General features: G+C 39.2%; 1 protein-coding gene across 2 annotated transcripts; it reads left to right on the top strand.

Annotated features, from left to right (window-relative positions):
* The first annotated feature begins 555 nt into the window (after positions 1-555).
* Positions 556-22,742, top strand: ZUP1 (zinc finger containing ubiquitin peptidase 1). Of its 2 annotated transcripts, none has more exons than XM_040965268.1 (10): positions 556-821; positions 2,463-3,035; positions 5,693-5,803; positions 7,468-7,589; positions 11,970-12,138; positions 16,175-16,363; positions 16,563-16,728; positions 18,451-18,602; positions 20,276-20,496; positions 22,496-22,742. In XM_040965268.1, the coding sequence occupies exons 2-10, from the start codon at positions 2,477-2,479 to the stop codon at positions 22,541-22,543; spliced, it is 1,737 nt and encodes a 578-aa protein (XP_040821202.1). In that variant the 5' UTR covers positions 556-821; positions 2,463-2,476; the 3' UTR covers positions 22,544-22,742. The 2 variants fall into 2 exon arrangements, with proteins under 2 accessions (XP_040821202.1, XP_040821201.1); XM_040965267.1 differs by having other exon boundaries at positions 556-1,050.
* The last annotated feature ends 1,651 nt before the right edge of the window (positions 22,743-24,393 follow it).

Below are 24,393 nucleotides of genomic sequence, written 5' to 3'. Positions count from 1 at the left end.
TGCCCTGTCCCTCCCACCAAGTAAAGATGCTGTGACTAAGAAGTGCTATCCATAACTGACCACAAACACTCAATCCGCTTGAGCCTTCATGTTAGACTTCCATCCCCTAGAAACGTGAGACATACGTAGTTGTTGCTTACATATACCCCACTTTGTGGCATCTTTTTGTACAGATGACTTGAAAGGACAGATAAATTTGCAATGCCAGAAAATACTGACTTCAGGATGCTGCTAGTCACTAATAATTTTCAACTTACTGAACTTTATGATCCCATAAGGTAAAATAGGGAAATGGTGGCTATTTATATAAAAAGTCATTGTGTTAAAAACACAGCATCTGGGATTTTAACCTCGGAAGTTCAGCTTCAGAGTTTGTGCACTTAACCAGCCTACGCTGAATAAAAAAAAAAAAAAAAAAAAAAAAAAAAACCTCGTTAAAATGAAAACGAAAGCCAGTGAAAGAGGAAGACGCCAAAGGGACTACCACTACCAGAAAGCACCACAGCTCTGAGCGGCTGCAGCGGGGCATGCTGGGATTCCTGCCCTTCCTGCTGACCGAGGAAGTGCTGTTTTGAACTCGGTGCTCGGTTATAAGGTTTCTTCAAGTCGCTCGTTATTTTCCCGCAGACTCTGAATCTGCTGGTGCTGGAAGGGCTGGAGCTTAGACTCGGAATACAGGAGAGAGATTCCGAGCGCAGCGCCCGCTTGCCTCTGCAGACGGGACAGGCAGCTGCTGCCGCCGCGGGACCCGGAGAGGAAGCAGCAGTAGGGCGGCTGCTCATCTTCGGGCGGCTAAGAAAGGCAGTGCCAGCCCTCTCACTGTAAGCTTCAGCTGGGACCCAGTGGGTGGCTGGCGGGTTTCGTTCGCTCTCCAGACGTTGGCCTGGAACTTTGAACAGACTTGGTCTGGTGGCAGTCCCGCCCTTATTGCGGCTTCCAAGAACTCAGTCCTGCAACTGACCTGACCTTGGTGTAGGTCTCTTCTGAGTCCAAGTCCAGGTGCATGCTGTGTCTAGCCTCACCCAGCCACTGGAGGCCGTGAAACCCTGGGTATGATGTTCTTCCCACTGCTGGGGGTGGGGGCAGGGATTGGTCAGGAAAACTACCTTCTAAAATCGGACTGCTTTCACTTTGCAGAGAAAAGAGAAAAATAAAGTAAGTAATAAATAAGGGAAAGGTGAAGTAGTATGAAGCCAAATCTGTAAAATGAAGGGATTACTACTCATATATATATATATATATATACATATATATTTATATATTGCATATAAGATATATATATACACAGATATATTTCTGATTTGTTTGTACATAATCCCTAGTAGGAAGATGGTGTTGATGATTGCTTTTTAAAAACGACAGATTCTTACCATCACATTTATGTAGTAGCCAGTCCTTGTAATCCAAGAACTGGACTGGTGTTAGCTCAGCTCAAATTATGGACCAAATTTCAATGTGATAAAATGCTTTTCCAAAAGTGATGCAATCTGACATGTTAAAACAGTTCTTTCAACTGTGCAAAAAGTGCTATTTTTTTTTAAGATTTTATTTATTTTATTGCAAAGTCAGATATACAGAGAGGAGGAGAGACAGAGAGGAAGATCTTCCTTCCACTGATTCACTCCCCAAGTGACCACAACAGCCAGTGCTGTGCCTATCCGAAGCCAGCAGCCAGGAACTTCTTCCGGGTCTCCCATGCCGGTGCAGAGGCCCTAGGCTTTGGGCCGTCCTCGACTGCTTTCCCAGGCCACAGGCAGGGAACTGGATAGAAGTGGAGCTGCCGGGATTAGAACCGGCGCCCATATGGGATCCCAGCACATTCAAGGCAAGGACTTCAGTTGCTAGGCCACCACACCAGGCCCAAAAAGTGCTCTTTCTACTCCTCCCACTAAGGAGGTTTCTCCTTTTGATTGAGATGCTGCTGTGGAATTTGACTGCATCAGCATTTTTCAGTCCCACCTCTTTCAGGCTGTGGTGTACTGAGTCAAGATCTTGTGTAGAGAATAATGATAGTACTTAAGACAGTTGGACATATCTAAAGCTACATTAGTGCCACTTGCTATTAAGATGTGTTTATTTTCTTTCCCCATTAAATCAACTTTGAAAGTTCTATGTCTGGGTACCTTCGTAGTTTTGCTTGATTCCTCCGTTTTATCTGGCATCTTACCTGCAACATTTTTGAAATATCATTTTTGCCCCACCTCAAACCAGACCTATTTTAAAATATTTTATTTTTAGGAATTGTTATTATTGCCCATTTCCTTGAATCCTAAAAATTAAATTTAAATGGTGAAATTTTGGTTGAGATTCATCAGTAAGTTTGTATACCTCAGGAACAGTAAATACACAGAAAATGTTATCATCAAACTAGTCCAACACTAGATATGCACAGACTGTTCCAAATCATTTTATGAATTATCTTTAACTCTTGCTTTGCAACTTAAAACCATTTTTTTTTCCAGCTACGTATCTCGCCATGCTGTCTTGTGATATTTGTGGAGAAACACTAAGTTCAGAACCAGACATGAAGACTCATCTCCTCATTGTTCACATGGAAAATGAAGTTATATGTCCATTCTGCAAGTTGTCTGGCATAAATTATGATGAAATGAACTTTCATATTGAAACTGCTCATTTTGAGCAGGACACACAAGAAAGAAACTTTGAGAGATTAAATGTGATGCATTACAGAAGTTCAGAGAACAATGACAGCACCTTACAGTGTGGAATAGAGGCTAATTCAAGTATTCATTCAGCCTGTGCATCTAATCATCCAAAGAAATCAACTCAAAATCTGTGTGAGGATGGTGCTTTAAAACATGAAGAATTTTATTCAGAGAATTTAACCAAGTCAACAAAACGCGTGCGTAGTGAGGAAGGAGAGCCTAGTATGCCAAGAACAAAAGGATCAGTTTATGAAACCGTATATGGTACTCCTGAATGTCCATTCTGTGGAAAAATAGAGGATTGTAGCCAGGATATGGAAACTCATGTGAAAACAAACCATGCTGATCTTTTAGATGCTTCTTTCGAAGGTACAACATTCATTTTGTTGGGAATTATAAGTAAAGTTAGTGTTTTTAATATGTGGTTTCCTGGAATTTGGTTTGTGTATCATATTACTGCAGATGTGTGTGTGTGTATGAAAGTTGATTTATTTATTTATTTGAATAGCAGAGTCACAAAGAAAAGTCTTCCATCTGCTAAAGCTTCCAGAACTGTGTTGAAAAGCTGTGGTAAACGTGGGCATCCTTGTCTGGTTGTAGATCTTAGTGAAAATGCTTCCAACATTTCCTCCCTCAGTATGATACTGTGGGTTCCTCATACGTCACCTTGACCGTGTTGAGCAGTCTTCCTTCTGTCCCCAATTAACTTAAGTTTTGAAGATGTTGTATTTTTATCAAAATGTTTTGCTGCATCTATTGAGATAATCATATGGTTTTTAATTCTTCAGTTTTTTTATGTGATACAGTAATTGATTTTCATATCTTGAACCTGCATATGCTTACCAGGAATAAATTTAGCTTGGTCCAGGTTTGTTAAGATGAACTGTATCTCCATTTTCTCTTAGTCTTTGGGATTTTTAATGAGAAATCTGCTGAAAGTCTACTTAAAATTCTCAAAAGATAATCTGGATTTTTCTCTTGCATGTTTTAGAATCTGTATGTTTTACTCTTAAAAGTTTCACTATAATGTACCATGGTGACAGTTTTTCTGATCAAGTCTACAGAAATTGTATCTTTTGCATTAAGGTTTTTAATTTTCTTGAAATCTAACTTAGCCTTATTGTTTATAGTTTCTATTACTTTTATAAATTGATTTTTGTCACTTACATACTTGGCATTTGCAGGTTTATAGAAATATCAGCTTTTATATAGTTATCTAGTCTTCTTCAACACTAAGTTTAATTGTTGACCATGGATTCTCTTGTGTATTCCAAGAAGTTAGTTTTTTCTGTCTCTTTACCTTTTACACAAAATGAGATTTTTAAAAAATCAGTAAAAAAGTATAAACTTACATAGTGATGTGGGGTACAATTGATTAATGCTGAGGGAGCTTGGAAATCACTTTAAGCTAGAAGGGCTGAAGGGGATGGCTTGCCGTGCTGAGGGGACCACAGGTATGAGTAAAGGCCTCCGGTGGCAAGAGGAGCCCTATGGCAGAGAACTGGCTGAAAGCTCTCTTTTTATTCCTGCAGTATTAGGAATGTTAGTCATAAATACATTTATCTCTTAGTGTTGCTGTAGGAAATATTTTCTTAGTACTGATACCTACTTCACTGCTCTCTTGAGCTTTGCCATTCAATTTTTACTTCAGTGATTATTCATTTTATTTAATATTTAGATGTTTCTCCTTTCTGTTTTTATTTCAAAACTTTCTGTCCTGGTGTCCTGGTTTGTTTGTTTGTTTCCTTCCTCGCTTTATTCTCTCCTTCTTCTTTTTAAAGATTGATTCATTAATTTAAAAATCAGAGTTAGTGAGTGTGGGCAGAGAAAAAAGATCGTCCAGCCACTGGTTCATGGTCCAAATGATCAGGGTTGGACCAGGCCAAAGCCAGGAGCCTGATGTCAGGGACCCAAGTAGTTGGGCCACCTCTATTGCTTTCCCAGGGGGTGTTAACAAGGAGCTAGATCCTTAGGGGATGTCTGATTCTCAATCTTATGCTCATAGGGAATGGTCACTTAACTTATTGTACTACAATGCCACCTCCAGTCCCAACATCAAAGATTCTATTCTTACTTTCTTTTCAGTGAGGATTTTAAAGAGACTAGTATATTCTCTGGTAGATTTACCCCAGCACCATTTCTTCAGAGGTGGCTGTTTGATTTGATGGGTTTCTAGACTCTTTATTATAGCTCTGGATGTCCTATTGCATTTTGTAATTGTTATTTTAGTCTTTATCTGTTATAAGTTTGAAGTAGCTTCATGATGTCTTCCCTATGGTAGTTCACAGTCTCTACCTTCAAAACCTGCTCTGTGTGGGTTAGTCAGTGTTTCACTGAGTGAAGAGGAACCGTTTGCCATTCTGTTCCTCTGCCCATTATCATCAGGCCTCAGTCTTGCAGAGGTAGCAAGCGGGACCACTCAGTTTCCCAGGTGTTGAAAATTTAGCCCCCAAATCTAAAGTGGCCCCTAGATATCAAGCTATCACTTGAATTTTCTTTCTTCCTTTCATGTTTTGATTACAGGTTTGAAAGTTTATTTTAAAAATTATGTTTGTAATGGTAACAGAGCTTTTTCATTTTGCTCAGACTCTCATCTTTGCCCTAAATTGGGAACTGTAAAGATATTTGATTGCTATAATAAAGGTAGTAGTGTTAGTTTATGACATGGGTGAAAAAAACTTAAGAAATGTCAAAGTAAAATCTGTGTGATGAGTGGCATAGCCTAATCCTCTGCCTGAGATGCTATCTTCCTCTTGGGGTGCCAGTTGGAGTCATGGCTGCTTCCCTTTCATTCCAGCTCCCTGCTTGTGGCCTGGGAAATCTGTGGAGGAGGGCTCAAGTGCTTGGGCCCCTGCACCTACGTGGGATAAGAAGCTCCTGGCTTCAGATCAGTCTAGCTCCCAATTTGTGGCCATTTGGAAAGTAAACCAACAAATGGAAAGTGTTTTGTCTCTTTTCTCTCTGTGTAACTGTGCCTTTCAAACAAAAATAAATCTTTTTTAAAAAATCAATTATGTCTCATACAGACTGTGATCGCCCTCTCTATGACTGTCCTATGTGCGGGCTCATCTGTTCAGATTACCGGGTTCTCCAAGAGCATGTTGACTTGCATTTAGAAGAAAGCAGTTTTCAACAAGGTATGATAACATGTTTAAAGATAAAAATATCTTCCCTTAATTTCTATTTTCTAGGACATATCTAAATTTTAGATTAGTTATTTATAGGGGAAAAAAATCCTTGTCTTTATTGAAAGAATTTGTTTAAAGAGTTCTTATCTTGTACCTTTTGCATCAGAAGCTGTTCCACAGAGAAGTTGCAAAGGGGAATTTGTGGTGACCAACACCTGAACTGGTTATGTATACTGAATATCATCCCAGAGCACGGATATTTAGATGGCACACATGTTTGGATAACTTTTTTAAAAAATATTTTGCAATTTAGGAAATGTTTTATTTATAAATTGAAGAAGTCATTCCTTTAGCTAGAAGTATCTGAGTGTTGATCAAGCATTAATCATTGAATGAGGAAGTTACCATATAGCACATGTGGTTTAAGAAATGAGTCTTAACATCTTCCACTGAATTTCCAGCTGCTTGCCCCCATTTGTAAAATTATGTGTCAGTTTTTTGATAACCCTGTAAAAAGACTGTCTCCCATCCTTGTAAACAGTGGCCCTAAGTAATCATTGTTGTGCCTTGAGTTTTACAGTTCCACTGAAAGAAAATATAAAGTAGAGTCTAAAAGGTTGGACACTTATTTCATTTTCTTAAGGTATTTTGGTAATTTCTGTTACTGCAGATATTCAATACTCAGTGTCATAGTACCAGAATCAGTGATGTTCCTGGAATGCATGCCTGCTCACTTAGCCTAACTCAATATGAGAATTGCTGGGGCAATGATCATATAGTCCTGTGGTGGTTCTCTGCTTACGAATTCAGCTGGTGTACTCTCTTCCCTTTGACAACATTGTAAAAGAGATACTGCCCTACTAGAGTGAAATTCTGATAATGCTTGTTCTGCTTGTGTTAGGTTTTGTGTGAGTACATATATTATTCTGGAAACCTATTGTGGGTAAGGAGAGGAAGATGTGATTTGAGTAAACTACTGTAGATGACCCCAGGGTTGATTTTAAAAACCAGCTAAGAATTGCATATCCCCAAAAATGAAAGGAGGACCAAATGGTAAGATTCAACAGTTACCAATAGTTGAAAAAGGAAGAACACGTTAATTTTCAATTCATACCTAAATCATGAGATTGGAGGGCCAAGTAGACAAAGCACTAGAATGAGGACACTAAAGGAAGTGTGAATCTCTGGGAGAGAGGACTCAGGGCAGCATGTTGAGCTTTATCATTTGCTTGTGATTATCAATTAACAACCATACTTTTCAAATGCTTATTATTATGCTCTGTAGTGTTTTCTACCCCTCCTACAATCTTCAAAAAATCAATTTAGTTATGTTAATGCACCATCAATGAACATTGCTTCTTTTCTTATTAAATTCTGGTTACCACTGTAGTTAGTATCTACTTCATGAAGTTGTTTTTGTGAAGATAAATGAGATAATTAGTTTAAAAGGCTTATTATAGTTTAAGCTCTTAGTGAATATTAGTTATGCTTTAAATGAAAGTTATTTCTTTATACAAGCTGTTCTAAGTTCTACTAAATTTGGATTCAGAGTTTGAATGACATCATAATCACGGATCAGTAACAGATTATAATTTGCTCTATTTTAAAAATAGACGTAATTAATAGGTAAGCTTTGATTTTTCAGTAATCATTTTAATCTAAACATCTACTAGGCATGGACAGAGTTCAGTGTTCTAATGATTTAGAATTGGCTCACCAACTTCAACAAGAGGAAGACAGACAGAGGAAATCTGAAGAATCAAGACAAGAAGTAGAAGAATTTCAGAAGCTACAGGTATGAAGATTAATAACAATTTGATCTGGTAGAACTCTTATTTTACAAATACAGTTTCAATAGTTCATCCTGTTTTTGTCATTGTTATTTTAGAATATTTTATGTGTATTTGGGTATTCATTATGTATTTGGAAGTCACAGTAATAAAGACAGAGAAACAGAGATATATTCCATCTGCTGGTTCACTCCTCAGATGAGCAAAGAAGCCAGTTTGGGCTTGGCTAAAGCCAGGAATCAGGAACTCTAACTATGTGGTTGAAGGGCCTGAGCACTAGGATCATTTTCCACTGCCCTCCCAGCACATTTGCAGGAACTTGGGTCAGAAACGGAACAGTCATACGATGCCAACAATACAGGTAGAATCTTTTTTTTTTTATTATGTTTTTGACAATCTTTGCATAGTTAATTGGGGTAAAAAGGTTCAAGGGCTATAGGAAAGTGGGTAAGACTATTATTTCCATATTGTTTCCTTCATGTTTAAAGGGGGGTATTAAGGGAGAAGGCCCACCCAATTTCCCACCCTCCCCAGGTCCCGCATGTAGGGTATGCTCCCAGGTTCTTGCTCAAGTGGTTTTGATAGTTCACCAGTTCTAAATTGCTGCCAATCTTGCCACTCCAAGCACTATGAGGTCCTTCAGGAATACACTGATTGACATAGTCCATCATAGTCTCTCCTTTTGCCCTTATTTCGCTGCCAACATATAGCTGAGATGATTGGTTGACCTGTTCCGTCTTCTCTCTTTTCTTGGTTAGGGTTCTGAGTCCAGCATTTTGATTGGGGAAATCTCCAAAGAAACTTCGTCTGAGGTGTTCTCAGACCAGATTCTTGTTTGTACTAGCAGGTACAGGGCCCGGCTCAGTCCATGGCCCTGATCAGCTGATGGTTGCAATTCCTGGGTTGATTCTGTTTTCAGCCCCAACTTCCACTGGAACCAGTGGGTGTTGCAGTCCAGCCTGTTGCTGCCCAGGACATACTCAGCCCTCACATAAACCAGTGGGAGCTGCAGCCTAGTTGGAGCGACCCACAATAACCCCCACCAGGCCCGCCCCCTGTCCCAGTTTGCCAGTATATGTAGCAGTAGTCCAGTCTGTCCCACACCCCATTCCACCCCAGCCCCTGTCCTGGTTTTTGTGCCCTCCCATAGAAGTGGTAACCCAAGAGGGGTGAGCCCACTATTTCCCTCCCAGGCCTCTCCCACTCCCAGATTATGCACTCTCCAGGTAGTTCTGTGGTTTGACTTGACAGAATTAGGCCCAGTGCCAGCTTCTGCCACCTGATGCTGTGGCTAAGCCCAAACAGCCCTCACCTACTCTAATTGTAGATTGCACCAGTAGGAATAATCAGCCCAGCCTGGCTTTTCCCTGATCTAGTCCACATGACCTGATCTAGTCCACATGAGGCGTACAGGTGTTGTAGCCCTGCTTAGTCTGGTCTGCCCCCATCCTAGTTCATGCTCTCCAGGGGGAATAGCTGTCCAGCAAAGGAACCACCTCTATTCCCCTGCCGGTTCCGCCCCCTCCTTTCCTGGTTCTCAGGTATGCTGGTTGGGTGCTGCGGTCACTTCTGGCACAGGCAACCTCACCTTGGCATTCCATGTTGTGCACTAGTTTTTGTTGTGACTGAACCTGGCTCGACCCACACTGTTCTGGTGCCTGGATTTGCCAGTGGATGATGTGAACAGATTCAGCCTGGTCCTCCCCCGATCCATGCCTAATGCATGCCCATGGGTAACTTTTCATGGCCTGTTCTGGGCTGTTTCCTATTATGCCTCTTGCGCTTACCTGCCGGGTCAGTGTCCTGCCAGAGTTGCCCAGGCTCCTCCATCAGAACCTCTCCCAATGTCAGATTTCGAGCATACCGGGGTCCATGAGCCAGCCCTACTCAGTTCACCTCCTGTCTTAGTAGGAACAGTGGCTTTTCCTGACTGGCCTTCAACCCAAACTGGTCCTTGCTGTTGGATGAATACAGGTAGAATCTTAGCCCACTCTGCTAAGATAGTAGCCCCTATAATGGCCACCACTTACACGTTTTCATTTTGACAAGAAGTAATCACATCCTATACATGATATCGCAAAATCTTCACAACAAATCCACAGAGAGACTAGTTAGCCCTACCTGCAACATGTTGTAGAAACAGAGAATAGTGACATAGCTTCCTAGATCAGGAACAGGTGGCTATTACTCTGTGAATCTTGAATTGAAATCTGTGTAAGCTGAGGCAGAGTAGGAAGCAGAATTAAAGTTTTTCCAGTCTTTTTGGGTCATAACGGTGAATTTTGTACTTAGAACTAATTATCTCCTGAGTCTTACATTCCCAAAAATCTCAATCTTGGGCATTTAGAAAAACTAGTTTTCAATGGAAAATACTTTTGATATTGGAGACTTCATTTAACTGTTGAACTAAACCAATAACATGTTATATTTTAATGTATTTAAATTTTCTCTTTTTTCAGTTCTAATTTATATACTCTAGAGTCATCTCTGCTAGTCATTTCCACAAAGTTTTTGCTTTAATTTTATGATTTTTTTTTTAAATTTGAAAGGCGGAGTGACAGGATAAGACAGAGAGAGGAAGAGATCTTCTGTTTGCCTAAATACCTGCCCACATAACCTCAACAGGTGGGGTAGGGCTAGGCTCGTTAGAAACCAAGACCCCAGAACTCCGTCCAGGTCTCCTGGGTTGAAAGCAGGGATCCAAGCCCTTGGGCCATCTTCTAAGATTTATTTATGCATTTATTGGAAGGAGCACTACTAAAGAGGGGCAGAGGCAGAGAGAGAGGTCTTCTATCTGCCGTTTTACTCCTTAAGATGTCCACAATATCTAGGGCAGGGCTATGCCAAAATCAGGAGCCGGGAGTCTCTATCAGGTTCCCCACATGTTTGCAGGGGCCCAAACACCTGGGCAATCCTCTGCTGCTTTCCTAGGCCTTTAGTAGGGAACTTATTGGGAAGAAGAGCATCCAGGACTTGAACCTGAACCCATTTGGAATGGTGGAACTGCAGTACTGCAGGTGGTAGCTTAACATTACTAAGCTGCAATTCTAAGCTGCATTACTAAGCTGCCCCAGTCCCTGCTGTAAAGGTTTTTGTTTGGTTGGTTGGTTATTTTTAATTGATAGGCATATTTACAGAGAGAAGAGACAGAGTGATACTGTCTCTGTTAGTTTACTCCCCAAATGGCTGTAACAGCTGAAGCTGAGGCAGTCTGAAGCCAAGAGCCTAGAGTTTCTTTCTGGATCTTCCACATGGGTGCAATGACCCAAGGACTTGAGCTATCCTCTGTTGCTTTCCCAGCTGACAAGCGAGGAGTTGAATTGGAAGTGGAGCACAAATGGTGTCCGTCTGGGTTAGCAGCTCGACAAACTGAGGATTAACCTGTATATTACCAGGCTGGTCCCTTTGATAAAGTTTTTGAATATCGTAAAGTTTGTGGAAAAATGAAATTAAAGATTTATTATGGCTCAAAAAGTTTTTCAAGTCTATACATAGCTTTTTTCATACTATTCATGTTCCATAAACATTTTGAAAAGCTCATGTATAAATTTAAAACAGGGTTTAGGATCCAGTAGATGGTTCAGTGTTCAGTTAAGATTTGTACACTTTATGACTTCAGGTACTATTAATATATTAACAGGGATTATGCATATAATCTTCCCAGATAATGTATCTGGTTTTTTTCCTAATTATCTCACACATGGTTATTATGTCTTAGAAATGTGCTTTGCAAAGTCTACCTTAGGATTTACTTACTTGCAAAGCGTTTTCCTATAAGGATTATGAAGTTGAAAGACAGTTGACAATGCCTAAATCTTTTTTTTTTTTTTTTGGCCTCACATAATTTTCAAAATTATCAATAGAAACAGTTTCAATTTTATTTGATTGGTTTAGGAAAGATTTTTGTAGAAGAGGTTGTGTATATCATTTGTCCATCCAGAGCGTTATCGTTCATTTTCTGGGTTGCATCATTGAAAGAATGCACTGTAGGAAAGATAGGCCTTTATGGACTAACTCAGGAACCAGGTAAAAAGCACCGACAATTTTCCTTTAAAAATGTACAACATGTCCACAAGTTTTCAGCATTTTGTAATACCTTCAATACCAAGATAGGATCCCCTGCTTTTCCTATTGCAAGGAAAGAAAATCTCTGGAACCTACTTAGTGTTCAGAAGAATGGCTGTCAGTTATTAAGTCCACGTTTGTGCTGTATGTGTGGAAGATTTTGTTTTCAAACAAAACAATATTGTGACTTGTAAAACCTGATATTTCGTCCTTTCTATCCTCAATAAATTATAAGTATGTTACACTTGATCTTAGCCGAAAGGCCAAGAAACGATAAATTATGTATGTTAACAATTATCATTTCCTTTTATGTTCAATAGAGACAGTATGGTTTAGATAATTCCGGAGGATACAAAGAACAACAGTTACGGAATATGGAGATAGAAGTAAACCGGGGCAGAATGCACCCGTCTGAATTTCATAGGAGGAAAGCTGATATGATGGAATCCCTAGCTATTGGTATTGATGATGGAAAAACAAAAACTTCTGGTAAGTACTTAAACATCAAATCATAGTTTAAAATTGCCATAACCCTGCAGTAATAATCAAAATCATCTGAATATTACCCATTTCAAAATCCCAACTTTGTATACTCTTAACCAAGAGAGCAATATGTTCAAATACTTTATAAAAAAAGATTTTGGGACCCACACATGGCTCAAGTGGTTAATCCTCTACCTGTAAGCATTGACATCCCGTATGAACACCAGTTTGTGTCCTAGCCGTTCCACTTCCCATCCAATTCCCTGCTTCTGGCCTAGGAAAGCAGTTGAGAATGATCTCAAAAAAAGCTGTAGGACTCTTCACTACTGTGGGAGACCCAAAAGAAGCTCTTGGCTCCTGGCTTTGAATCAACTCAGCTCCGGTCTTTGTGGCCAGCCTGGGGGTGAACCACCAGATGGAAGATCTTTGTCTCTCTTTGTCTATACATTTGCCTTTCCAATAAAAATAGATAAATCTTTTTTTAAAGCAAGAAAAATGTTTTGACTCCTTTGAACGTATTATTTATTTACTTATTTATTTATTTTTAATAATCTTACATAGTTGATTAGTGTACAAATGGTCAAGAGCTACAGGAAAGTGGGTAATACCTTTGTTTCCACACTAATATCATTTTTCCCCCTGTACCTGGGGTCAGGAGAGAAACAAAGGGAGAAGCCCCACCCAGCCTCCCACCCATCCCAGGTCCCCAATGTGAGACATGCTCTGAGGGTCCTGCTCAAGCAGTTTTGATATTTCAATAGTTCTGAATCGCTGCCAATCTCTTCCAATCTCGAAGAAATCTATTCAGAATCCACTGGCTGACATAATCTCTTCATGGTTGGGGTTCTGAGATCAGCAGTTCAGTTGAAGGGATCCCGAAAGAAATTTCGTCTGAAGTGATCCCAGACTGGATTCTTGTATATGTTTGCCAGTACAGGGTCTGGCACAGTCCGTCGCCCCAATCAGCTTATGTGCATGCGGCTCCTTTCAATTGCTGGGTCAGTTCTGTTTCCAGCCCTGTCTTCCACGCGAACCAATGGGTGTTGCAGTCCAGCCCAATCCTGCCCACTTCATACTTGGCTCTCACGCAAACCAGTGGGAGCAACAGCCTAGTTGGGGCTACTCCCCGTAACCTCCACCAGGCCTGCTCCCTACCTTGGTTCCCATGCATGCCAGTATGTATCATAGACATGTTCAGTCTGTCCCACATCCCATTTAGCTCTCGGACATGTCAATGGGCACTGAAGCCTAGTTCAAACCCAACCTGCCTTACTATCCAGCCCACACACATACTGGGGGGTGCTTTTCTATCTAGCTACCCCTGCCCCTATCCTGGTTTTCCTGCTCTCCAGTGGGAGTGGTAACCCAAGAGGGAGGTGCCCACTCCTTCCTTACTAGGCCACTCCCACTCCTGCATTATGCACTCTCCAGATGGTTCTGGAGTTTAACTTGACAGATTTAGCCCTCAGTGCCAGCCTCTGCCAGCTGACGCTGTGGCAAAGTCCAACCAACCTTCACCCACTCTAAGTTTTGCTTGCACCAGTAGGAACAGTCAGCCCAATCTGGCCCTTCCCTGATCTAGCTCACATGAAGCCCACTAGTTTACTTAAAATAATGAATGTTGACACTTGAAACTGAACCTTTTCCTTCAGTTTTCATTCATGTAATGGTAAGATTTCTTGAATTTCATTGATACAGCTCTAAGATTACCATACTTAGCTGTCTTGTTTCTTCCATCAGGTCCCTTTTATCCCTTAATTTTTACAATAGCATTTTCGTGTATTTTTTGTTTAGAAAGCATAATGATTCTCCCTCCCTTCCTTGATTTTTTTTCCTCAAATTTTTATGGATCCTTACCATGTTTTGGATCAGTGCAGCCTAATGGGAGGTAATTTAATGCGAGCTAGACAATAGAGAATCTTTTCCTTTAAATGTGTATTTGTTTATTTGAAAGGCAGTGTTACAGAAAAGAAGGGTAAAACACTGAGAAAGAGGAAACAAGGTCTTCCATTCACTCAGTCACTGCCTGAATGCCCGAAAGAGCTGGGGCTGAGCCAGGCCTGAGCCTAGAACTTGCAAGTCCATCCTGGTCTCCTATGTGGGTGGCAGGGGAAAAGCATCCCAGCTGTCTTACACTATCCTGGGAGCATTAGCTGGGAGCTGAAGTTGAAATGGAGCAGCTAAACACCAGTCTGGCACCAAACATGGGATGCTGGCATTGCAGCTTAACAAGGTTGTATCACAATATTTGTCGTAAGAATAGAAAATTTTAAATGTTCTAGAATAAATAAAGTACAAAGAAATAGGTGAAATTACAGATGATTCTCAGTTTATGAGTTTACAACTTGATAGCTATAACATAATTTGTTAACATTGAAAATTAAAAATGAATTTAATAACCTGACTGTGATAATTTAGTAAGATTCAACTTTTGCATATTGGTTGCTTATCTGTGTGTTGACTTGGCTGCCTGGCAGTGTGGCTCACTGCTGCTGCATGCTATTGACATAGCATCACCCTTTATGGCTTGCTCAGAAGAAAAATCAGAAGACAGATTTAGAAATACAGTTTCTGCTGATTGCTTATGGCTTTTGCATCAGCATAAATTAAAAGTCTGGATAGCAGAATTCACAATTATCGTATTTTCTCTGAACTCCTGAAGTACCCATTCCACACTACAGCTCCTAGTTCTGATGTCCTATACCATGTTGGTTGTTCTTTCCTATGACCAGGAATCTTGATCCAAATTGTCTGGGAATGGTACTAGGCAGAATTACAGTTGTTGGTTCATTTGATTGTTTAGACTTATTGACCTTGTATTTACCTCATAAAAGACAAAACCCCAAAGCTGGTTTTTTTGGATAATCTGCCTGTAAGTGCCAGAATGCCATATGGGCACCAAGTTGTGTCCCAGCTGTTTTGTTTCCCATCCAACTCCCTGGTAGCCTAGGAGGGCAGCGGAGGACGGCCGAGCCTTTTCTCCCTGTATGCATGTGGGAGACCCTCAGATTGACTCAGCTCTGGCCATTGATGCCATTTGAGGAGTGAGCAGTGGATCAAAGATCTTTATCTTTGTCTATTCTTCTCTCTATAAAAATAAATCTTAATAAAATGAAGAACAAAACCCAATTCTCTGGAAGATACCCTTCATTCAGAAGAAAAGCAGTAGTGATTATCTTTTTGACTGCATATACTCTGAGAAAGTAAGGACCAAAGACATTCTTGCCAGTGAGCTTCCTAGAATTTGTAGAAGATGTAAAGGATGAACAAAAGCCCTGAAGTATCCTGCCTTGGCAGAATGTGACTGTTGCCCAAGGTGTACAAAACATTAATGTACTGAGTATTCAGAAAAAATCTCAATCAGGAAACAAGTCTGTGAAGGCAGTACCATTTGATCCAGGATTTGTAGGATTTTGAAACAACAGGAGAGATTATTGAAAAGAAGATAAAAACAGAGATGTCTCTTGTTCTGACACTTAGATTATCAATATAAAAATACACTTGCGATAGTCCAGGTGTATGGGGTTTCAAGGTATGTTATTGTATTTATCTTTTTATCCTTGGCATTTAGTGTAGCGATACATACATAAAAAGTGCTTAGCCAATACTGAAATTGTAGAATTCCATGGGTAGAATCATGTTTTTTGTGTTTGGTTACATCAGAGCCTTCAAACGATGGTATAAGAATAGTATGAGATACAGGCAAGGTTGAAAATAACTTTCTGTGTAACTCACATACTAAGCCTGAATCATCTCCAGCAGTGTGTCTAAGAACACAGACAGGAGGAACATCCATTCAACACTGTTTCAGAAGCAGAGATGAAAGATGCCAAGCGTTTCATTTAATAGGCAATGCACTAGCATCAGGAAACTTGGATTTCAGTATCAAGCAGGTGCATGGAATAAGGTTGTAACAGTAGGAGGGCAAAGAAGTGGCAAGATGTAGCTAGGGGCTGAGGCAAAGGTTAGTAACAGAAATGTGTAAGACAATTAAATAAAAATAACAAATGCTTCTAAATCTCCTATATCTCTTGTGTTTTAGGAATTATTGAAGCGCTTCAAAGGTATTACCAGAGCGCTGCCATGGAAGTGAGGCACGTGTGGCTCTCCGCTGTGGTGGATCACTTTCACTCATCTTTAGGCGACAAAGGTTGGGGCTGTGGATACAGAAATTTCCAGATGCTCCTTTCATCATTATTGCAAAATGATGTTTTTGATGACTGCTTGAAAGGTACGTGATAAAATAGTTATGCTGTGGAATGCTTTAATATATAGCAGACATAATGAAGAGTCTAAGCAAAGAAGGATTATAATGATTATGTACATAAACCTATATTATGGTTGGATGAAGAGAAAATTATGTAATTGAAGATACATCAGTAATAACTATCTTAAACTGCTACATGTTAAGTTTGCTTATGTAATTTTAGGTATGTCAGTTCCTTGTATCCCCAAAATCCAGTCTATGATTGAAGATGCCTGGAAGGAAGGGTTTGACCCTCAAGGTGCTACGCAGCTTAACAACAAGTTACAGGGAACAAAAGCCTGGATTGGAGCATGTGAAATATATACACTCCTCACCTCCCTTAGGGTAAAGTATGTACCTAAATTCCCAAGTTAATATTGCTTCCATATCTGGGAGTTTCTCTTTTTAAATTAAAGAAGTAGTTACAATATAAAATTAAGTACACTAAGTCCGGGTCTCCTAATGGATACTGGAGATCTGAATGCTTGGACCCTCATCACCTGTTGCCTCCCAGGAGTTGCATTAGCTCTAAGGTAGAGTCAGAAGCAGAAACATAGGTCTGCTGCGGTTGTGCAGTGAAGTTAAGCCACTGCTTGTGCTGTTGGCATTCTGCATCACAACCCTCGGGTTCAAGTCCTGGTTCTACTGCTTCCCATCCAGCTAATGCACCCAGGAAAGCGGCAGAAGATGGCTCAAGCTGTTGGGCCCTTGCCACCCACAATGGCTCCTGGCATCAGTTTGGCACTGCTTTGACTCTTGGGGTCATTTGAAAAGTAAACCAATGGATGCAACATCCTTGTCAGTCTTTCTCTGTCACAGTGCCTTTCAGATGAATACATTCTTTTTTTAAAAAAAAAAAAAAGGAAGCTGCATCAGCAGCGGAGCAAAGAATAAAATTTAAGATGAAATGCAGGTTTCCCCAACAGTATTTTAACTGCTTTGAGCTATAACAAATGCCCACTTTTATTGTATTTAAATAATATGTGTTTGTAGATACATGTTGCTTGAGTTATCAGTTTGTCTGTCACCTAACACTTTCAATCGTAGTGTTTTTTCATCTCTGCTTTTTTTAAGTCAGACTTTATGTTATGGTTCTGTAAATATTCCCTATTTTACTTCCCTTCCTGAAAAGCTTTTAAAATATTCCTTAGCTTATTACTGTTTCTGTTTTATTTCTTGGACTTAGATACTCCTTTGGCGGTTATATTCTTATATTCTTAAGGAAAGTTTTTCTTCTAAAATGTTTGATATATCCAACTGTTTTTTGGTACTTGAATTCCTTTGTAAAGCCTTTCCGTTACAATACCGTGATATTCTTTATTAGTCATTCAATGTTTTTTTCTCTCTGATTTTTACTCTCTAACGTACTATTCAATAATCTAAGTCTAATCTAAGTCTAATCAAGTGCCAATCAAGTTTTTCAACCAAAACCACTGTTTTCTTGCTAGATAATATATCTAGAAGTTCATTCAAGCACTTGAAACTCAGTAAAAAGTTGCCAGCATTAAATAGCTGAATTATGCCTGACCTTTTTAATGTAGTTGGACGTACCAAAAACGTGCCTCTGATTAAAAAAATTCTGTTTATTTAAGAGTGACTCCCTCATTTCTCCCTAGTCTGGTGCTAAATGGAAGAGAGGTCTTTATCAGAATCCTTGTCTGTATTGGAATTTGAGAGAAATGAAAATATTTAAGATATTTTTATATATGTAAATTGTTATTGAGTAGCTAATACCAGAACTTAGCTTGTGATGAACACGGTTGTATCTCAGATTAGGTATAGTTGACTTTTTAAAAAAATTAAGTGCTGTTGTCATATGCTTTTCATGGAGTGTTTTTTTTTTTATGTCAAAAGTATTTGTAATCTCTGTGTCAGTCACTGACTTTATTGTGAACAATAATTATAGTTACTTCTTCATGAAAAAATAGGTTTCTTAAATATATAATAAATTTTAGACTTTATCTTCCTTGGCTGAAAGTAATGGTTAGGTAAAATGAATTATAAGCAAAAGTATTTTTGATAGCTCCATTGATTGAAAATACAGTTAAAATATTCTCCACGCATTTCTGTAGGTGCCGTATTGTTGATTTTCACAAGTCAACTGGCCCTTTAGGCACACACCCTCGCTTATTTGACTGGATATTAAATTATTATTCTTCAGAGAGAGAAGGGAATCAAAAGGTAGTGTGTACCTGTAAGCCTCCTATCTATCTTCAGCACCAAGGTGAGTATCAATTACAGTTAAGACATAGTTTTCTAGTGCTTTAGGATAGGTTAAGATTCTGTAGCTACAAGGGTGACGTCCTGGGATTTGATTACTACGTGTGGCCCTGGTTTCTATTCCTGAGAAGTGATAGAGATTTTTTTGTTCTTTGTTATTATTTTCCACTTGGTCTGTGTTGCTATCTCTACATGTTTCAGTGTTAAACCTGTGATTATGAAATGAAATGAAAATACGCTATTGTAGAAACTAGAAAAAATAGATAATGGGAGGGAGTTGGGTGAGGAATGCAGACAAGAGGGAGAAGAAGGTAGGAAGTATCACTCAGCTCCTCAATCTGTATTCAATGTAAGTGACATCTGTCTATTTTATATAAACTAAAAATATGTATATTGTAATAGGTGAGGTTGGTGTTGTGGTGTAGTGGATTAAGCAGCAGCCTCTGACTGCAGCATCCCATATGAGCACCTGGTTCAAGTTTATCAGCTGCTGTGCTTCCAATCTGCCTAGTGGTTATTGGACCTGGGAAGGCAGAGGAGGATGGTTGGAGGGCTTGAGCTCCTGCTACCCCCATGGGAGACCTGCTGAGGTTGGTCCCTAGCTTCAGCCTGCCTCTCCCTTAGCCATTGTTGCTATTTGGGCAGAGAACCAACACATAAAACACTAATACACACACACACACTTTTCCTTTTTTTCCTGATGCTAACTGCTGTCCAAATTCCCTCTCTCGGTCCCCGTGATTCTCAAATAATTAAACATATCTTTAAAAAAATAGATTCTAATGGGAAGTCTTGGAACAATGGCCTGATTTTCTGAGTTGCTTCATCATTACAGTGCATTCTCGGATGATGATTTCTGATAAGCCTGGCACCTTCTGGGCTCTTGGCGTTGGCTCTTTTCTGTATCTGCTTCACTCTTCATGATTTGTCCTTTATCTCGCTCAGTTCATAAGGCACTGCCTTATTTAAAAGGGCAGCTAGTTATTCCTGCCACCTACCCCTGGCATTTCCTTCCCTTAATTACCTTGATTCAAGAGTGTCTCCTGCTATGAGGATGTGAATTACATGAAAGCAGGCACAGGAGGTTGTTTGCTGCTGTACACGTTACTGCTGCTGTACGCGTTACTGCCACAACCATGACTAACAGCTCAGTGCTTGATAAATTTTGTTAAATGGACAATTTGAACTGAGACCAATAAAGAGAAGTTAAGCATTAGGATTTTCATTGTTTAGGAAAAGCTACAGGAGATTAAATCTTCCCTATTGGTATTTTAGAATACGTGATTTTACTTTATCTTTTGGAGCCCAAAGAGTTTTGTCCAAAAATAGGTAAGTTTCAAATGATTTTGTCTGAGCTAGGTTAAAATGGAGGATAAGGAATAGAAAAAAGTTCAAGAAAAAGGGGAGGAAAAAATAGCATGCAGTGGAGAAGAAGTAGAATCTTTTGTAATAAAGCTTTTAGAAAATAAAATTGAGCAAAATTCAACAGGTGAGAAACAGTACTTTGCGTATCTCAAAAGAGAGTATAAGTATAGACATGTCCAAGAGACACAGTGTATTTTCTTTATGAACACACATATGGCCATATGCTAAATATGCAGAGATAATATGTATATTCGCCAGTGTGTATGTTATTTGCTGCCTAAGGATCTGATATAGATCTTTTATTTTTGATAGGGCACAGTCGTTTGGTTGTTGGAATTGAAGAGAAAAAGAACCGGACATTATGTTTACTTATATTTGATCCTGGATGTCCTTCTCGAGAAATGCAGAAACTATTAAAACAAGACATAGAAGCCAGCAGTTTCAAGCACCTTCGGAAACCTGTGGGAAGTTTAAAACATAAGCAGTACCAGATAGTGGCAGTAGAAGGTATTCTTTCTCCAGAAGAGAAAATTGTAAGTATTGAAATGTGTGAAATTTGTAGGAGTTGAATTTAAAACTTAGCATTCTTAGGGGGAGTCAGTGCTACCACTTTGTGCCTGCTCACACTTTATTCTTTTTCATCAGTTTTGCAAAGACGTTTGTTTTTATGTCATTTAATTTGTTGGATCGGCATCTTTAGATTTTAAATGATATCTAATAGTTTTCAGTAGCTTTACGCAACTTCACTACGATACTTAACTTTGTAATACGTTACTTGATATGTAATGTCAAATAAGTGATGAATTCTGACAACTCCTATGGTATAAAAGCTTGAGAGAGACTCATTCATTTTGATGTTATAGGTGCTCCTTTAGCTTTCTGTAATCTAATAAACTTCAGTTAAGCTTTTTCATTTCCCTCCTCAGAGTCTGGTAGGAGATAATACATATATATATGTGTAAATTTTATATGTAAATATTTACATATGTATATATGTAAATTTTTATTCACTTGAAAGACAGAGTAACAGAGGGAGAGCGAGAGCAGAGCCAGAATGTGCTCTTCCACTGCTGGTCCACTTCCCAAATGACCACAAGGGCTGAGGCTGGAGTAAGCTGCACCTAGTGGCTTGGACTTTTACCCTGAGCTCTTGGGTCTTCATGTATTGCTTTCTCAGGAGCATCAGCAGGAAACTGGATCAGGAGTGGAGGCCCTGGGACATGAACTAGCACCCTGGTGTGGAATTCCAGCATCATGAGTGGCAGTTTCAGTTACTGTATCACAATACCAGCCCTGACACCCTTATGTTTTTAATTTCTATGAGATCACCTATTTCTAGATCCTGCATAGGAGTAAAATCATGTGGTATTTCTCATTCTGTGATTGCCTTATGTAACTTAATATAATGACCTCCATTTCCAGCCATACTGTATGCAACAATTTTTTAAAGACAGTGGTTGCTTTTCTAAGGCAAAGAAAATCTTTTACCCTGGCAGTTGTCTTTTAATTGCCATTAAGACATTCTGCCATAAATAATATTTTGAGTTTCTACTAATTCCAGGCCCTATTAGATGTTAGAGCACTTGTTTTGGTGATGGGGTTTATTTTATATTTTATCTCTTAATGCAGTTCAATTAAGTAATAAATGATACTCTGTTCCCGAATTTGTTTCCATATTTTGCCATGAGATGTTTAAATTAATTAATCTAATTCTTGGGTTTTCATTCTATCATCATTATACTGTCAACTTGGTTTAACCTATCTTGTTATGATTTGATTTAGTATGCCTTGATTTGCAGCTCAGGATGAAAAGGTGTCATAAGCATTGAAAAAAATTTGAAGTGAAGTTTTCAGACTATATTGAGACAGCAAAATTTTTTTAAAAAGATTTATTTATTTTTATTGCAAAGGCAGATATACAGAAAGGAGCAGAGACAGAGAAGAACATCCGTCTACTGAGCCGATCCAGAGCCAGGAGCCTGGAGCTTCTTCCAGGTCTCCTATGTGGATGTAGGGTCCCAAGGCTTTGTGCCATCCTCGACCGTTTTCCCAGCCCACAAACAGGGAGCTGGATGGGAAGCGGGGCTGTTGGGATTAGAACTGGCACCTAGATGAGATCCTGGCTCGTGCAAGGCGACAACTTTAGCCACTAGGTTACCGTGCCGTCCCACAGCAAACTTTTTAAAGATTCTGTTCTAGCCCTATCTCAGTCCGGCCTCTCTGTTTTTATCTGTCTTCCTCTGACTTAGAGCTAACATTTTTTTCCCCTTGGGTTATTATACCTTAGAAAAGGTGAAAATTTTTTTTTTAATTTCATTCTGTTTTGTTTGAAATTTTGTTCAGTTTGTTTATCACTTCACTTTAAGAATGTTTATTCCTAAATTTACGTGTAACACTATAATTTTCCTTTAGGATTTTCATTATGTTTAAAAAGCTCCAGATTTTATCATCTTATATTAGGATATAATTAATGTATTCTAATGCATTGGCTTCCACATTGCAATGAATACTTTTCTGATTTTTTTTTTCAAGGCCAGGAGGCAAGCTTCTCAAGTTTTTACAGCAGAAAAAATTCCTTGAAGAAAAAATTATTTCAACAATTGTGGCATTGAACTTTATTCTTCAAATTCAGAGATTGAACTCCTTAATATAACTTAAAATCTATGACTTCTCCAAGAATTTAACATAATTTAATTTCTAAAATGTGTACAGTAATTAAACCATAGTTTTAATATTTCACTGTTTAGTAATTAATTACATCAATAAAGTGTTCTTTGCATTTTGTGGCTTGTTTTTTAATCCATGTTTCAGAAACCAGTTTTGTATTATAAACTAGCATGTTTCACCCTTTACTAATGATAGGTTCACTTAGTATTTTATGTACGCTGATTAGCTTAAGCTTCAAAACAGTTCTGGGACACAACAACTGTTATTACCCCAGTAGGAAGCTGAAACTCTGAAAGGTTATTTATTTGCCACCCCACCCCCCCAAAATGATTGATAGCCAGGATGGGAAAAAAAAAAACTTCCTAACTTTTACCATTCTAATATTTGGTTGTTTCTGTTAGAGAACAAAATTAGTAGTGTTTACAGATTATCTTGGCATTTATTTAACAGACATAATTCTAAAAAGCAAGTATTTGTCCTGTTAAATATTTATGCTAACTATGGTTTAGACTCTCAGGTTTGTTGTGTCCTATAGGAAAGAATCTTAAGATTCTTATTGGTCCTTTCTTACTCCTCCCTTCCTCCCTCCCTACTTTGCTTCCTTCTTTAATTTGTTTGAAAGAGAGAATCTGGACAGGGAAAAACAGAGAGAGAGAAGTCTTCCATCTGCTGATTCACTTCCAATTGACCAAAATGATTAGTCTGTGTCAAGGCTGAAGCTGGTAGCTAGGAGCTAAGAGCTCCCTCTGGGGACAAGGGGCAAATTGCTTGGGCGATCTTCCACTGATACTACCATGCCATCCATAGGGAGCTAGATCCAAAATGAAGTGTCCAGGACAGAACTGTGTTCCTGTGGGATATCAAGGTCAAAAAAAAGGGGGTACCCATGAGAGGATTAGCAAGAACCCACTTGAATGAAGTTGCATGTATTTTAGGAACCATCAAAATAAATCTTTAGTTACAGAATGAAACAATATTGCCAATTGGAAAATCCTGGAAACTATTCTTTCTCCTAATGTGTTCTCAGGTTGGTAACTGGCTTTCTGCTTTAAACCTTGTGTATTTATTCTATTTCATACCACTGTTGTCTGTTACCTAGAGATTGTGATAGTCTCCTGACCTGTCCCCATCTCAAGTCTTTGTCATTTTCAAGCTAAGATCTAAAATACAAATGTATTTGTCTAATTTTCCTTTTCATTTTTCATTAATAAAATCCATATTTCTGCACAGTTTGAGCTCTCTCCGGGCTCATTTCTTACCCATTTCTTCATGCTGTAAGTCCTTTACCATGATCCAGCCATTGTTGTCTAAAAACTTTTGCACTATCACGCTCCACTGGGTTGGCTCTTGGAGATGTTTCCTTACATATTAAAGTCTGGATTAATTGCATCTTCTAACTGCTTGGCAACAATGTTACTCAGAGTGTTGTATGGCCATATACAAGCTGTCACAAAGAATGAGTACAGAAAGAGCTGCTGTGATATCTTTATTTAAAGATTTTTTTTTTAATTGGAAAGGCAGATCATTCAGAGACAAGGAGATGCAGAGAGAAAAAATATTCTGTCCACTGGTTCCTTCCTCAAGTGGCTGCAACAACCAGAGCTAAGCTGATCTGAAGTCAGGAGCCAGGAGCTTCCTCCAGGTCTCCCACAGGGGCAAAAGGTCCCAAGGCTTTGGGCCATCCTTGTCTGCTTTGCAGGCCACGAGTAGGGAGCTGGATGGGAAGTGGAGCAGCTGGAACATGAACTGGCAGCAACATGGAA

Source organism: Ochotona curzoniae, unplaced genomic scaffold (genome assembly GCF_017591425.1).
Source record: "Ochotona curzoniae isolate NIBS_2020 unplaced genomic scaffold, NIBS_Ocur_1.0 scaffold_3890, whole genome shotgun sequence".
Taxonomy (NCBI): domain Eukaryota; kingdom Metazoa; phylum Chordata; class Mammalia; order Lagomorpha; family Ochotonidae; genus Ochotona; species Ochotona curzoniae.
This window is presented reverse-complemented; position numbering and strand designations above follow the sequence as displayed.

Excerpts from the sequence above, each read along its gene's own strand:
- ZUP1 (XM_040965268.1), top strand. The coding sequence starts at position 2,477 with ATGCTGTCTTGTGATATTTGTGGAGAAACACTAAGTTCAGAACCAGAC. Across the intron at positions 5,804-7,467 it reads AGAAAGCAGTTTTCAACAAG|GCATGGACAGAGTTCAGTGT; the intron begins GTATGATAACAT and ends AACATCTACTAG. Across the intron at positions 16,729-18,450 it reads CTCACCTCCCTTAGGGTAAA|GTGCCGTATTGTTGATTTTC; the intron begins GTATGTACCTAA and ends GCATTTCTGTAG.